The sequence below is a fragment of the Salvelinus namaycush genome, chromosome 27 (assembly GCF_016432855.1).
Source record: "Salvelinus namaycush isolate Seneca chromosome 27, SaNama_1.0, whole genome shotgun sequence".
NCBI classification, from domain to species: Eukaryota; Metazoa; Chordata; class Actinopteri; order Salmoniformes; family Salmonidae; genus Salvelinus; species Salvelinus namaycush.
Genome location: NC_052333.1, coordinates 22,600,059 through 22,615,442, shown reverse-complemented (window position 1 = coordinate 22,615,442; position 15,384 = coordinate 22,600,059). Strand labels below are relative to the sequence as shown.

The window sequence follows — 15,384 nt, the reverse complement described above, 5'->3', positions numbered from 1 at the left end:
GACTTGATTAATCATTTAGGTAACTGATTAGTAAAGAACTCCCCTCATCTGGTTGTCTGGGTCTTAATTGAAAAACCAGAAAATACTAGGCCCTCCATGGAATGAGTTTGACACCTGTGCCTCAGGGCCAGAGTCTCTGACCTCCCCTGTCCTCTATGTAGTTGGGGTACATCTTAAAGGGGGGTACATCTTAAAGCCTGCCTGTTAGATCTGCAGAGAGGCAGAGGGAGTCACTGGGGGTAGGCTGGCCCTGAGCCCTGGTGTCTATCTGCAGCCATGTGGTGAATAATCAGAGGCTTAAGGCAGAAGAAAAACGGAGTCCATCATGTAGAGGCTGGGTGGGTTGTGTGTGTGTGCTTGGTGGGGTGTGCTCGGCTCTGTTCTGCCCAGAGGCATGATGCTAGACTCAAAGAGATTTTGAGATCTGTTGCCTGGTTAGAAAGGCGGTGCGTCCCAAATGGTACCCTATTCCCATTATAGTGCACTACTTTTGACCAGTGCCCATATGGTAGTAGTGCAAAGGTAGTGCACTATATGGAATAGGGTGTCATTTGAGACACTCACTTAGGCTGACTAATGGGCTACCAGACTTTACAGCGTCTTCCTCCTGAGACACACTAGTCAGTTTATTTACTTATTTTTGTTAACTTATTTAAGTCTCAGAACTGCCTAGAGCGTTTTTTTTTTTTGAGTGTAGATTGTTTATCATCTACATGATCATGTACATCTCTTGCAATTTCTTAGAACCTGACAGTGTGTTGTTTAAAGTGTAGTCGGATGATTGCAACCAGCCTGCTTTTTATACTCTCAGAATGTGTTTTTACTCTCAGTGGGTATTTGTAAATATGTACAGGACACTGCAGTACACTCCCTGTTTACAGGACTTACTAGTCATTTTTTTAATGTCTCAGAAACAAATACATAATTTTTCAAACAAAATAATCACTATTTCATATGAAAATTGATTATTAAGAAATATTGTTAACCAGACAAGACCCTTTGAGTTCTTCTTTCATCTGTAGAGTAAGAGCATCATAGATGCTAGCAACCCTTTACAATGCATGGGGATGATACACAATATACACTCAGCGGACAGTTTAATAGGTACACCCATATAGTACCGGGTCGGACCCCCCTTTGCCTCCAGAACAGCCTGAATTCTTCAGGGCATGGATTCTACAAGGTGTGGCGTTCAAACGTTGCTCAAATAGTATCAAGGGATCTAGCGTGTGCTAGGAAAACATTCCCCACACCATTACACTACCGCCACCACCACACCATTCTCCTTCAACCTCTCTCATCAACGAGTTGTTTGCACCCGGAGGACTGCCGCTGACTGGATGTTTTTTGATGGTCGCACCATTTTCGCACAGACTTTCTTGTTTCCTAAACCATTCGTTTACCACACCGCAAAGCCAGTGTGTACAGTAAATACAGTACAATACTGCGGTCTATAGTGCATACGGTACAGAATATTTCCTTTTTAAGGTCATCCAATTTAGATCTGCTGATGGACAAAAGGTACAGCCCTGTTTTACCCCGGAGCCCAATCTCAGCTTGAGCAGGTCAGAGCGGTAGCAGGGCTGGAACAGGGAAGGACCCAGGGGAATGTTAGACTGCATCCATGGACAAGACGTCTCCCTAACAATGCCTCACAGAGCCTGAGGAGCTCACTGCACAGTCACCAACCACATCAGAGCCCTGGCTGGGCGGCAGGCAGGACTTCACTAGCTGCAGGATAACAAGCAGAGCAATTTACTACAGTTGGTTTCTCCAGTGTCTCTAGTATGATATCAGCCCCTATTCCTGGCGGGGAAAGAGGGTCACCATTCTGGAGAGTTTGTTTTGGGGATTCTGGGCAAATACACTGTATGTCTACTATACTGTAGACATAATTGAGGTGGACATAATATTCCTGCTAAATACAAGATATGTAACTTGTTTTCAAATTGTAATTGCTGATAATAACCAAAACAACATTGTATAACATATTTAGTCAACATGAATGTAGCAGATTCACATTGAAAGGAAAACGAAACAGTTCACAACCTTGAAGCATGAGACTTTTAGCTAAACGGTGGTTCTTCTCAATAGTTCGGAGACATTTACTTGTTTCAGAAGAGAGGGAAAGCCTAGAGGAACATCTTGGAACGCCAAATCAGCATGACATCCATGGCAGCTTCAGCATAGCGGTCAATCTTCCGTATGAGCGCCATCATAGCCTTTTTCTACGGCATTTAATATACCGACCCAACCCACCGTTATTATTACCTGAAGGCAGGTAGGTAGATGTGTGGGTATTATTAAGCAGTTGGAAGGTCAGATGAATGGAGAGACTGAAGGAGAATCACTTTCATTGTATTAGCAGATAGAGGGTGATCTCCCTGTAGGTAAATGAGGAGGATGACAGGTGTTGCTCTGGGTGAGGTCATACAGAGGTTGGACACACACCGATCGGTTTGGATCAGAGTGTTATTTCATTCCTGACACAATACTACAGGGGCCTCTCGCCTCTTGCCTTCCTCTTCCTTTTCCCTGGCTCGTCAGCCTGCTCCCAAAGGGCCGTGGTTACAGGGAGGAGGGCCGCGGTTACAGGGCTAGCTGTGACAGCGTTTTAAAGGGCAGACACATCCCCTAGGAACAGTTGTAAAACTCAATACAGGAGAGAAGTGTGGAGGTGTGGAGGTAAAAGGTAGCACAGAGCACAGGGGACTTGTGGAGATAGCAGCGAAGGGGAGAGAACCAGTCTGAGGTAGGACAGAGCACAGGGGAGAGAACAGTTATGGATGTCTGAATGGCAAGTCTTGGTGGGTAGTCAAATCAAATCAAATGTATTTATATAGCCCTTACATCAGCTGATATCTCAAAGTGCTGTACAGAAACCCAGCCTAAAACCCCAAACAGCAAGCAATGCAGGTGTAGAAGCACGGTGGCTAGGAAAAACTCCCTAGAAAGGCCAAAACCTAGGAAGAAACCTAGAGAGGAACCAGGCTATGAGGGGTGGACAGTCCTCTTCTGGCTGTGCCGGGTGGAGATTATAACAGAACATGGCCAAGATGTTCAAATGTTCATAAATGACCAGCATGGTCAAATAATAATAATCACAGTAGTTGTCAAGGGTGCAGCAAGTCAGCACCTAAGGAGTAAATGTCAGTTGGCTTTTCATAGCCGATCATTAAGAGTATCTCTACTGCTTCTGCTCTCTAGAGAGTTGAAAACAGCAGGTCTGGGACAGGTAGCACGTCCGGTGAACAGGTCAGGGTTCCATAGCCGCAGGCAGAACAGTTGAAACTGGAGCAGCAGCATGGCCAGGTGGACTGGGGACAGCAAGGAGTCATGCCAGGTAGTCCTGAGGCATGGTCCTAGGGCTCAGGTCCTCCGAGAGAGAGAAAGAAAGAGAGAAGTAGAGAGTCCACCAACAGTATGTGAACAGAGTACCAATGTAGACCACCATGGTGTGTATCAGTTGTGGAAAGTACCCCGAGAAATCAAGAGTTATACTATTAAAACGTACAGATCTTGGCATGATTAGGCCTAGGAAATATGCGCCTGGTATTTCAGGCTTTGCAAACACACAGTAGTACATTAGTTCAAGAGAGTTAATTAGTTCAACACAATGTAATTGATTTCTATCTAAGAACCAGAGGTCTTGCAGTTCTCAGATGGGTACTTTCTGTAATAGCTTTACTTGCACGTTTGATCCTTTTAATATTGTTCTAATTCAGTTCTCAGCAGTTTGTAACATTTGTTTTGACAGGCAACGTCTGTCTTTTGCCCTAATTAGCTTCAGAGCTAGAGATATTTTAATGTTGTAAGGCCTAACAAGAGTTTTTGTTGCTGTCTCAAGTGTTGTCTTGGAAAGATTCCAGACGCTCTCAGGATGATGTCAGTTTATAGCATCGCAGAGAATATGATGAAAAACTGAGGATGAATCCCAAATGGAAACCTGTTCTCTATATAATGCACTTACTTTGACCAGAGCCCTATGCACCCTAGTCAAAAGTAGTACACTATATAAGGGATAGGATGTCATTTGGGATGCAACCTCAGTCTATATGCTTGGGCCGTAATAACGTTGCAGTCACCTGCCCATCCGTTGACCAAGACACAATCTGAGGTGAATTTTAATGTAATATGGCTGACTTTTGATCGTTGACTGACCATCGACATGTTAACCACATTATGTCATTTTTGATCGTTGACTGACCATCGACATGTTAACCACATTATGTCATTTTTGAACGTTGACTGACCATCGACATGTTAACCACATTATGTCATTTTTGAACGTTGACTGACCATCGACATGTTAACCACATTATGTCATTTTTGAACGTTGACTGACCATCGACATGTTAACCACATTATGTCATTTTTGCTTGGTAGATTTTCCCTAAATCTACAAATGTAAGATGGTAAAAATAAAGCGGGGTCAGATTCAGACAAAGCAGATGATTATATTCACACATGTAAATCCATAACGTTTACCGTTCAGTCCGTCTTTGTGACATCGCAGCAAGGGTCCAACATTGAAGATTGCGTACGCAATCAGCTGCTGAGACAAGCAATCAACAGCATATCCCTGAGGGAGTTTTCAATAACAATTACACCATCCTCATTTTGGATAATATACAGGACACATTCTCCCAAGTACAGTGCCTTTTCTGTCTGTTTATATTTCATCTATTTTTGTCTATTTTTGCTTTTTGCTGTATTTTTTTCAGAGCCTTAATCCATTAAATACAAAATACATACTGTACCCACTCTCCCGAGTGGTGCAGCGGTCTAAGGCACTGCATCTCAGAACAAGAGACGTCACTCAGTCCCTGGTTTGAATCCAGTTATAATATCCGGCCGTGATTGGGAGTCCCATAGGGCGACGCACAATTGGCCCAGCGTCGCCAGGCCTGGCCGTCATTGTTATTAAGAATTTGTTCCTAACTGACTTGCCTGGTTAAATTTATTTTTATTTTTTATATGTCAATATGAAGGAAGTCATGTCATTTTTCATAGTCTGAGATTGAAGGTTATCCTTTATCAAAATGAGTTATCTCGCTATCAAAATTATGTTTAACGCTCGCTATCTAATGAATATGCCCCTGAATGTTCTTCCTCCTGCATTGGAAAACCTATGAAATATTTAGTGTCTCCTCTCCCCTGGATATGACTGCTGACTATAGATTGTTCTTCTCAGTACCTCTGGATCCTCTCTAAATGTCCTAGCAGATCTCTGTAGGTTTATCACAGAGCAACAGAAGAGCAATGGCTGTGTAAGAAAACAAAGTCCACCAGGGACATGTACTACATCACTCAGATGTAACATCACCATCTGTTTATTGGTGCCGCAAACGACAACATCAGTACTTAGGATCAGCCATTTATAGAGGATACCTGTAAATCTGAGAGCCAGGCGGTAGGTATACCTGTGGACGAGCAGGTCTGGAGTCAGATTCCGTGATTCCTGATCATGAGACAAGGTTAGCTAATGGCCTGCACTTTAAGACAGATTGCTCTTGCTTGTTATGTCTGAGATTGTCTGTTGTCTGTTGTGAGGCTGAGGCTGGGGCTGAGGCTGAGGCTGGGGCTGAGGCTGGGGCTGAGGCTGAGGCTGGGGCTGAGGCTGGGGCTGAGGCTGGGGCTGAGGCTGGGGCTGAGGCTGGGGCTGAGGCTAAGGCTAAGGCTGAGGCTAAGGCTGAGGCTAAGGCTGAGGCTGGGGCTGAGGCTAAGGTGGGGCTGTACCCCATGGTGTTCTGGTCAAAAGTAGTGCACTATATAGAGAATAGGGTGCCATTTGAGACACATCCTTTGTGTTTGTCTTGAACTAGCAGGAGACTAAAAATCTATTTTTTATCTTTGAAGCCAGAGATTTAAACACCCAGCATAGTACAGTGGACTCTGGGTTTCTCCTTGAGATATAATCACCCAGCATAGTACAGTGGACTCTGGGTTCCTCCTTGCTCCTCTCCATCATTAGCTGTTAAGGAATGTTTACAGAGTTTACTTGTGATTAAAACAACATAAAATATAAATTAAGTTGGGATTGTTTCAGTCCCTAACATGTTTCCAGCCACATTCCATTAGTGACTATTTATATAAACTTAGCAAAAAAAGAAACGTCCCTTTTTCAGGACCCTGTCTTTCAAAGATAATTCGTAAAAATCCAAATAACTTCACAGATCTTCATTGTAAAGGGTTTAAACACTGTTTCCCACGCTTGTTCAATGAACCATAAACAATTAATGAGCATGCACCTGTGGAACGGTCGTTAAGACACTAACAGCTTACAGACGGTAGGCAATTAAGGTCACAGTTATGAAAACTTGGGACACTAAAGTGGCCTTTCTAGTGACTTTGAAAAACACTAAAAGAAAGATGCCCAGCGTCCCTGCTCATCTGCGTGAACGTGCCTTAGGCATGCTGCAAGGAGGCATGAGGACTGCAGATGGGGCCAGGGCAATAAATTGCAATGTCCATACTGTGAGACGTCTAAGACAGCGCTACAGGGAGACATGACAGACAGCTGATCGTCCTCGCAGTGGCAGACCACGTGTAACAACACCTGCACAGGATCGGTACATCCAAACATCACACCTGCGGGACAGGTACAGGATGGCAACAACAACTGCCCGAGTTACACCAGGAACACACAATCCCTCCATCAGTGCTCAGACTGTCCGCAATAGGCTGAGAGAGGCTGGACTGAGGGCTTGTAGGCCTGTTGTAAGTCAGGTCCTAACCAGACATCTCAGGCAACAATGACGCCTATGGGCACAAACCCGCTGTCGCTGGACCAGACAGGACTGGCAAAAAGTGCTCTTCACTAACGAGTCGCAGTTTTGTCTCACCAGGGGTGATGGTCGTGTTCGCGTTTATCGTCGAAGCCTAAACTCTGGAGCGGGATCGATTTGGAGGTGGAGGGTCCGTCATGGTCTGGGCTGAGCTTGTTGTTATTGCAGACAATCTCAACGCTGTGCGTTACAGGGAAGACATCCTCCTCCCTCATGTGGTACTTTTCCTGCAGGCTCATCCTGACATGACCCTCCAGCATGACAATGCCACCATCCATGCTGCTTGTTCTTTGCCTGATTTCCTGCAAGACAGGAATGTCAGTGTTCTGCCATGGCCAGCGCAGAGCCCGGATCTCAATCCCATTGAGCACGTCTGGGACCTGTTGGATTGGAGGGTGAGGGCTAGGGCCATTCCCCCCATAAATGTCCGGAAACTTGCAGGTGCCTTGGTGGAAGAGTGGGGTAACATCTCACAGCAAGAACTGGCAAATCTGGTGCAGTCCATGAGGTGGAGATGCACTGCAGTACTTAATGCAGCTGGTGGCCACAACAGATACTGACTGTTACTTTTGATTTTGACCCCCCCCTTTGTTCAAGGACACATTATTCAATTTCTGTTAGTCACATGTATGTGGAACTTGTTCAGTTTATGTCTCGGTTGTTGAATCTTATGTTCATACGAATATTTACACATGTTAAGTTTGCTGAAAGTAAACTCAGTTGACAGTGAGAGAATGTATTTGTTTTTGCTGAGTTTAGTGTTAATGGATGCTTTTTAATAAATGCCATTTAGCGTACAATTTTATGCAAAGCGAATTAGTCATGCATGCATACATTTTACGTATGGGTGATCCCAGGAATCAAACCCGCTACTCTGGCATTACAAGCACCATGCTCTACCAATTGAGCTACAAAGGGCCACTATAAAAGTGATAGGAGGCGTTTGACTGTGCCATTTGGGATACAACCTGTATTTTACTTGAAGCAGTTTGTTTCACCTGGATCGTTGCCCTTCAGGGCGTAGCTGAGGCCTGAGGACTCACTGACCAGACCAGGGTAATAGAGGAGAAAAGGACATTGGTAGAGAGAGGCAATGTGTGAGGATATTGACAAAATGTCAACCCAGAAATTAGAGGTGCCTAACAGCTTTGGGAGTCCTCCTCTCGTCCTTGTGAAAGGGGAAAGCTTTGACTTGGCAGCTCTCTGAGGACCTGACAGCAGCTATTGGTCCTCGTAGCCTTTAGCTTTACACCAACAGGAAGGATAAGCCGCTTGTTTAGCCCCTCAGCTTCCCAGGGCGTACTCTAGCGGAACGGTTTGTAGTTGAGTGTATATTCAGAGGGGTTCCGCTCTGGGAAGAATATACCCCAGTATTGAGACATGGTGTGAAATCAAATGACCACACACCCTGTCAGGTGTTTCATAGTGTACATCTCTGGTGTTTCATTTGCTGCATCTTCTCTCTCTCGCTCTCGCTCTCGCTCTCGCTCTCGCTCTCGCTCTCTCTCTCAAAAGCCATGATGAGTGGTGTCAGGTATATATAAGCAGCTGGACACCAGTGTAAGACTCACAGTGGTACCTCTGCTGTGAGGGTTGATTGGAAAACCTCACACTCTGAATAACAAAGTCTGGCTTCTCTTTGTGGACACAGAGCATAAATATTCACTCACATCTTAGCAGGGGTCCAGTTTAGATAAGAGGAAAAAGCCTGCCTTTGTTTCTGCTGTTATTGTTCCCTGGTTGAGTCATGAGCTGTGTGAGCAATGCAATCTTCATGCCAAGTCAATGATCTCCCCGGGGAAGAAACCCAACATGAATGCCTTTTCTGGACAATGTCTCAAGCAGACATTTATAGATCCGCAACTATAGACGTTTCCCCCCTCCCCCCTCCGTCCCCTAATATAAATTTCAATTGTTCATGTATAATTGTGCCTTTAAGTTTCTTTAAAAAAAAACAATCAACATGCTGCCAATCAAAGTTGAATAATGATTAAGTGCTTTGAAACACGAAAATCATAAAAGTCATCCTTTTTTGTTGATCTGGTGTATAGCTGGGCCTTTAGTGTCACCTCCAGCACTAAGCCAGAGAGAGGAGGGATAAGCCCCAGACTGACAGGCACGGAGACCAGGGCCATAACTACATATGAGGACACCGAAAAATATATAATAATAGAAATATATATTTTCCACACAATAAAGTAAATCAATTACGGGTCAACATCTAAAGACTGCTCCCGGTGTTGATTAAAGCTCAGAATGCTTATATTCTTGATCTGACTGACTTCTAATCACCCCTGCCGCTTTGCATACGAGTGGAATCATGAGGATTTGCCTCCCGGATTTGCCTTTATCAGCACATTTACCGCTCTCTCAAACGGCTATCTCCGCCCTCTCGCCGAACAGGCCGAGGGCCTGAGATGATAAACGAACTACCCCAACTCGGAGTCGGCTCTAGTGGGCAGCTAGAGACGCTGATGACAGTGTGTTTGTGAAATAACGGACCAAAGGCCATTTTAAAACTGTCCCGCGACTGCTGCCGTATCTACAGTCATCCCCAAACAAACAAAAACTGGTTAATAGTTGCTTATAGATACAGTCAGTTAGGTGGCTACATGCTGGAACACACTTCTATTGCGGTAATGTTAAAGGCCTCTGGCTAGTATTACTTAGCTAGCTAGAACGATGAAGTAAGAGGCTGACGTTAAACAGAGGCTAGCTCAGCAGGAGCAAAAAAATAGTCTACTAAGTTCTCATAATAACTCTATAAAAAAAAGAAGACATGTTTCAATATGAACATCTCCGCCTGTCCTATCTTCCCTGTAGGCCTAGATTAAAATGCAATCAAACTACAAACGATACAGTTCATACGTTTTCATTTCTATGGGTGGTTGTTCGTTCTTATCTCCATCATCCACTGGAGTTTAAAGTTGACCCGTTACCCCCCCCCCCAACAACGTCACTGATATTGATACAGAATTGGACGTCATATTCTAATAACTCATGCGAATGTGATGATACGATCATCGGTGCACTCCATTGACGTCTGTTTATGCAGAACTTGATTAGTAATGCCTAGGAATACAAATGTGAACGCTATGTATATCTCTATGTTACGAGTTGATGATTTTATGCAAGTCATCATTACAAATGACTGAACAGATGCTACGTGTCAGTGTGAATCATTTCTCATATTTGCCCCCTTTCTGGGGTATAACATTACAATCGTATAGCTAATAGGCTATGTGTTTGTAAATCGAGTGAGGTGACTCAACCTACAGCAGCCAAGGTGATAATTGTTTGGGAAATTTTTGCTTGTTTTGCTGTTCTCCAAATAGTATTTTAAAACATTTTTCTTATATAGAAATGCAGTAAATGAGCTTCAACTTTCAAAAAATGTCCTGGAGGGGACCTCACTAAAACTGAAACCCTGGTTACGGCCCTGACGGTGACAGAGATGGTGACGGGGAGACGACTCAGCTGTGATGGGTGGCATGTGCCGGCTCTGTGGCAGCCTTATGATGAATTACCTTTCTGGGCTTGAATGATAGGACTGATACTGAATGATACCAGCGCACGATTGTTCTGTCAGCAAGTCAACAGGGACCGCTGAGAAATAAATAAAGAATAGCAAAGAAATGAACCACAATTCAAGATGGCCTCCCTTTTTATTTTTTTTATTACAGGTGCCATCTCTCATATATAGCTCCACATCCTGGATATGGGGAGACTGACATAGCCAGGAAATTGCCATGTGAAAGCACAGAAGGCACAGCTACTGTAACTTCTGAGTGAATATTGGCTGTCTGATCTATTGTGTACTGTATCCTGTAAGGGAGGGAGGGCATAGTTATGAAAGAAATTATCTGTATGCACCTTTTGCGTATGTTTAATGTAGAGTATATGTTCATGGTTACATACAGCAGAATGGTACATCAATTCTGTACATCATGACGTTATTTCACTTTACCGAACAGTTCATGCCATTCTCATTGCAGGTAATGATTTGATAGCTGTGTGCTGTAATGTACCTCTATCATTTTCTATTAAGGCCTAAAGGCCATGTCATTTTATTGTTAAAAAGAGATTCTGATGGATATCTCCTCTTTCTTTCCTTTCACAGCTCAGACCATTATTATGAGTACGGACAGGATAATGGTGAGGAATCATACGAGTCATACGGACAGGATAATGGTGAGGAATCATACGAGTCATACGGTCAGTTGCTAACTGCTTTATTCAAATGTGAAATGTTGTTTAAATGCATACACACCACCTGTCTTGTTCAGTGTGGACCTCTTTTCATCATCAACGCAGCAGTTTAAATGCTGTTAAACCCACATGCAATGTCTTTTCCCCTAATAGGTGCTATATAAATGTTTTGACAGATTTGTTGTAGATGTATTGTTAGCATTAATCAGAATGCCAAGTGATGGGATACATGAGGCATGGTCTGTGTCATCTTAATGGTAAAATAATTTATTGGTGATTATTCTGTTCCACAACTGAATTAGGCCTCTTTTACGCAACTCCATATGAACAACGTACATTTATCTGACAATGTCAAACACAATTCTGTTATTATAAAGGTTGGGGATGTCTGATAAAGACACAGTAATTCTATAAAGCGGGGCATGGCTACGTCCACAGAATGTCCTGACTGTATTCATACGTAAACCATGAGTGATAGAGTAACTGATATGCATTGACGTCTGGTTTTCTAATACAGCTTTAACTATGGTTTTATTTTCTGGTGAAATGTTTGGAGCGCTGTATGGTTCTCGTCTCAGTCACTGGGCCGTTAATGTAATCTCATTACCCTGGTCTCCTCTTGCTTTGGCAGATGTCAATTCTTATAGCACTTCACAGTAAATGTATACAGTTGTCACCAGAGACTATCTGTAAAGTAAAGGACTTTTATGCTCTTCAGTCCATAATAACGTTGTAACAGCTCATAACATAGGGTGGCAGGTAGCCTAGCGGTTAAAAGCGTTGGGCCAGTAACCGAAAAATTGCTGGTTCGAATCGCCTTTAATCTAATTGCTCCAGGGTCACTGCAAATAATGGCTGATCCCTGGCTCTGAACCACCTCTCTGAAGCTGTCTCAGGGGAAGTGGGATTCAACAACAAAAAATTGTGAAATAGGACAAATGTAAGCACACAGCTAATTACTATAACTGAAACAGCAGCTAATTCATATTACAATTTGCAACACAGATTAACACACGAGTTATGTGGCAAGAAACTCTGGCTGGAAAGTGTTAAGAACTAACCTCCAGAAGCAGACAAACACACAGAGGCTAACAGTGCAATGCTACATGCTTTCTAACAGGTCAAAAGAAAGAGGTGTTTGACAGTTCAAAGAAAGGCGCTGTTTAAACGATAAACAGAGTTGATGGTACATGGTTAATCTCTAACCACAATGTTACATTGGTCACTGTCTCTCTAAAGTGAGTGTCAGAGAAGGTGTGACAGGTTTAGAGACTATTAGATACTATTGGTTATGGGCTGCCAGCAGAGACCATGTCAAGGGAAAAACAGTCCTTTGTGAGCCTCTGCTCTGCTCCGGGGATGAGACTCTGTTGGCTAGAGATCACACAAAGGCTGCCATCGATGCAGCAGGCACTTGGCACATAGACAGCAGAGGGCCTGAATGAGGTCTGATTTGGGCTAATGGTTATTGTGACCTTTTGTTAGGAGCCACTACACTGGCTCTTTTCAAGTAGCTATCTGATCTTCTGTTTCAATTATCTAAACGCATCCTTCTAGGTTAATGACAAGCTTCTTGGTGGATTGTCTGTTTGAACTACAGAGGCCGGGAGTCTTCTGTTGTTCCAGTTAGATAGGCCATATCAACATCAGTCTCTCAAATAACTCAGAAAGTTAGTCCATTGACATAATTCAACTTTTGTTTGACTGGTTTGATGCCTGATTGAAGTATGATTGCTGAATTCTTACCTCAGTTCCAGGCTAAGGAAAAAATGACAAATATTTGTCCAATAACCTGTTGACATAATAAAAATCTGAGTTACACAAGAGTGTATGTGTGTGTAGAAGTGTTCCTTACGTATGGCTGTTTCCCTATAAAGCAGGTCAGGAGGACTGGACAACTAATCGTGGCAAGGCGCCAGCTGCACGGACGGCCAAGGGAGTGTACAGAGAGACGCCCTACTCCAGATATTGAACTGATTATACAACAACCTGCACAATCCCTCATGGATGTGTCATCAAGTAATGGATTTTATACGGACGCTCCCTTCTTTTTAGAATAAAAACACAAAGAAAACCAAACAATAACACAGAGGAAATGATGAAGGTAAAAACCTTGATATCAATCGTAAACATGGGTTTTAAAAACGGAAGACCCTGGTATGATGTCAAGACTGTTTCCACTGGGAATAATGTGTATAATTTAGGTCATCTACCCACTCCTAAACAAGTAGATATCTAAATATTCTGGACCCAGTTATAGAGTGATTGGTCATTGGTAATATATTAGTGATTTAGTTGTAGAGAGGTGAAGTATTGTAGATATTTTTGCCTGTCCCTTGCAAATGAAACCTTTCCAATCAGAAAAGATCCTGATATAAATATTGTTGTTTGATCTCCTTTTGTAAATGATAGTTCTTTAATGTTAAAGGGCTTATAAAAGCATGGCGTGGAATCATTGTGGATAGTGTCAACTGTTTTATTCCTGTCTTAAAACGTGTAGATGTGTGTTTCTGTTTAATTTCCCCCGTTTAATCAATCTTCAATCTCAGCTCATACCCTTCTTTTTTTTTGTGTAAAAACCCTCAGTAAGAAAAAATAATCAAGAGCTGCAAGACATTTTAGGTAAAGCTCTTAATAATTCATTCCAATCCATATATTTTTGGGGGCTTTAATACCTGAAATGCTTTCAGACATTGTATAAATCAGGTTCTTGAGACATTAACAGAAATAGTATATTAGCATATTAACATTATCCGCTTATGTAAGCCCTTTACATTGTTCTTCTTGGTTGATGCTCAATAAACTTTTGGAAATATAGAAGTTTGTGTTCAAGAGCATAATTCTGTATTTACATAAATAGAAAAACACAATAATCTAAACTAACAAACTAACATTGCAAAGAATGATGTTGATGATAATATTGAAAACGCTCATTTTAATACAGGTTCTTAAATTCCGTAATGACACTACCGTTGAAAAGTTTGGGGTCACTTAGAAATGTCCTTGTTTTTGAAAGAAAAGCAAATTGTTTGTCCATTAAATAACATCAAATTGATCAGAAATGGAGTGTAGACATGGTTAATGTTGTAAATGACTATCGTAGCTGGAAACGGCAGATTTTTTTATGGAATATCTACATAGGCATACAGAGGCCCATTATCAGCAACCATCACTCCTGTGTTCAAATGGCACGTTGTGTTAGCTAATACAAGTTTATTATTTTAAAAGGCTAATTGTGAAGAGGCGACTCCAGTGAACGTCAACAGTGAATAGGCGACTCCGGGATGTTGGCCTTCTAGGCAGAGTTCCTCTGTCCAGTGTCTGTGTTCTTTCGCACATCTTAATCTTTTCTTTTTTTGGCCAGTCTGAGATATGGCTTTTTCTTTGCAACTCTGCCTAGAAGGCCCTCATCCCTGAGTCACCTCTTTACTGTTGACGTTGAGACTTGTGAGGCCTCTGTTTCTTAAACAAGACCCTCTAATGGTCTTGTCCTCTTGCTCAGTTGTGCACCAGGGCCTCCCACTCCTCTTTCTATTCTTGTTAGAGCCTGTTTGCACTGTTCTGTGAAGGGAGTAGTACACAGCGTTGTACAAAATCTTCAGTTTCTTGGCAATTTCTCGCATGGAATAGCCTTCATTTCTCAGAACAAGAATAGACTGACGAGTACTTTGTTTTTAGCCATTTTGAGTCTTTAATCGAACCCACAAATGCTGACGCTCCAGATACCCAACTAGTCTAAAGAAGGACAGTTTTATTGCTTCTTTAATCAGAACAACAGTTTTCAGCTGTGCTAACATAATTGCAAAAGGCTTTTCCAATGATCAATTAGCCTTTTAAATGATAAACTTGTATTAGATAACACAACGTGCCATTGAAACACATGAGTGATGGTTGCTGATAATGCGCCTCTGTATGCCTATGTAGATATTCCATATACAATCTGCCATTTCCGGCTACAATAGTCATTTATAACATTAACAATGTCTACACTGTATTTCTGATCAATTTGATGTTATTCTAATGGACAACAAAAAGGCTTTTCCAAAAACAAGGACATTTCTAAGTGATACAACTTTTGAACGGAAGTATATGTTGAGACTCTTGAGAGATATCATACTGATCAAGAATTAGCTTTTGAATAATATGATAACATGTACAACAACATAAAAGTGAACATTATTTTAACACAAAAATATATTTAAAAACTGAATGCAAGTAACAAAACAACACAATTTTGTAAGAACTGTGTTGTATGTATATTGCCTATTTGTATATTGCAATTCAGCTAATGTTTTGTAGGTAATGATTTCGATACAATGTCAATCACAGATTTAAGTCTCTGATGTGTGTTTTTCATATGTAATATCTTAAATAAAACGGATTACAA

At 42.2% G+C, this 15,384-nt stretch overlaps 1 protein-coding gene across 1 annotated transcript in view; it reads left to right on the top strand.

Moving 5' to 3' along the window:
* LOC120022640 (KH domain-containing, RNA-binding, signal transduction-associated protein 3-like) overlaps positions 1 to 13,788 on the top strand; it is a 160,342-nt gene extending 146,554 nt beyond the window's left edge. Inside the window, exons 8-9 of the mRNA XM_038966616.1 lie at positions 10,909 to 11,003; positions 12,878 to 13,788. Coding sequence (XP_038822544.1) covers positions 10,909 to 11,003; positions 12,878 to 12,969 — 187 coding nt within the window. The 3' untranslated portion in view covers positions 12,970 to 13,788. The remainder of the gene's footprint in view (positions 1 to 10,908; positions 11,004 to 12,877) is intronic.
* Positions 13,789 to 15,384: the final 1,596 nt, after the last annotated feature.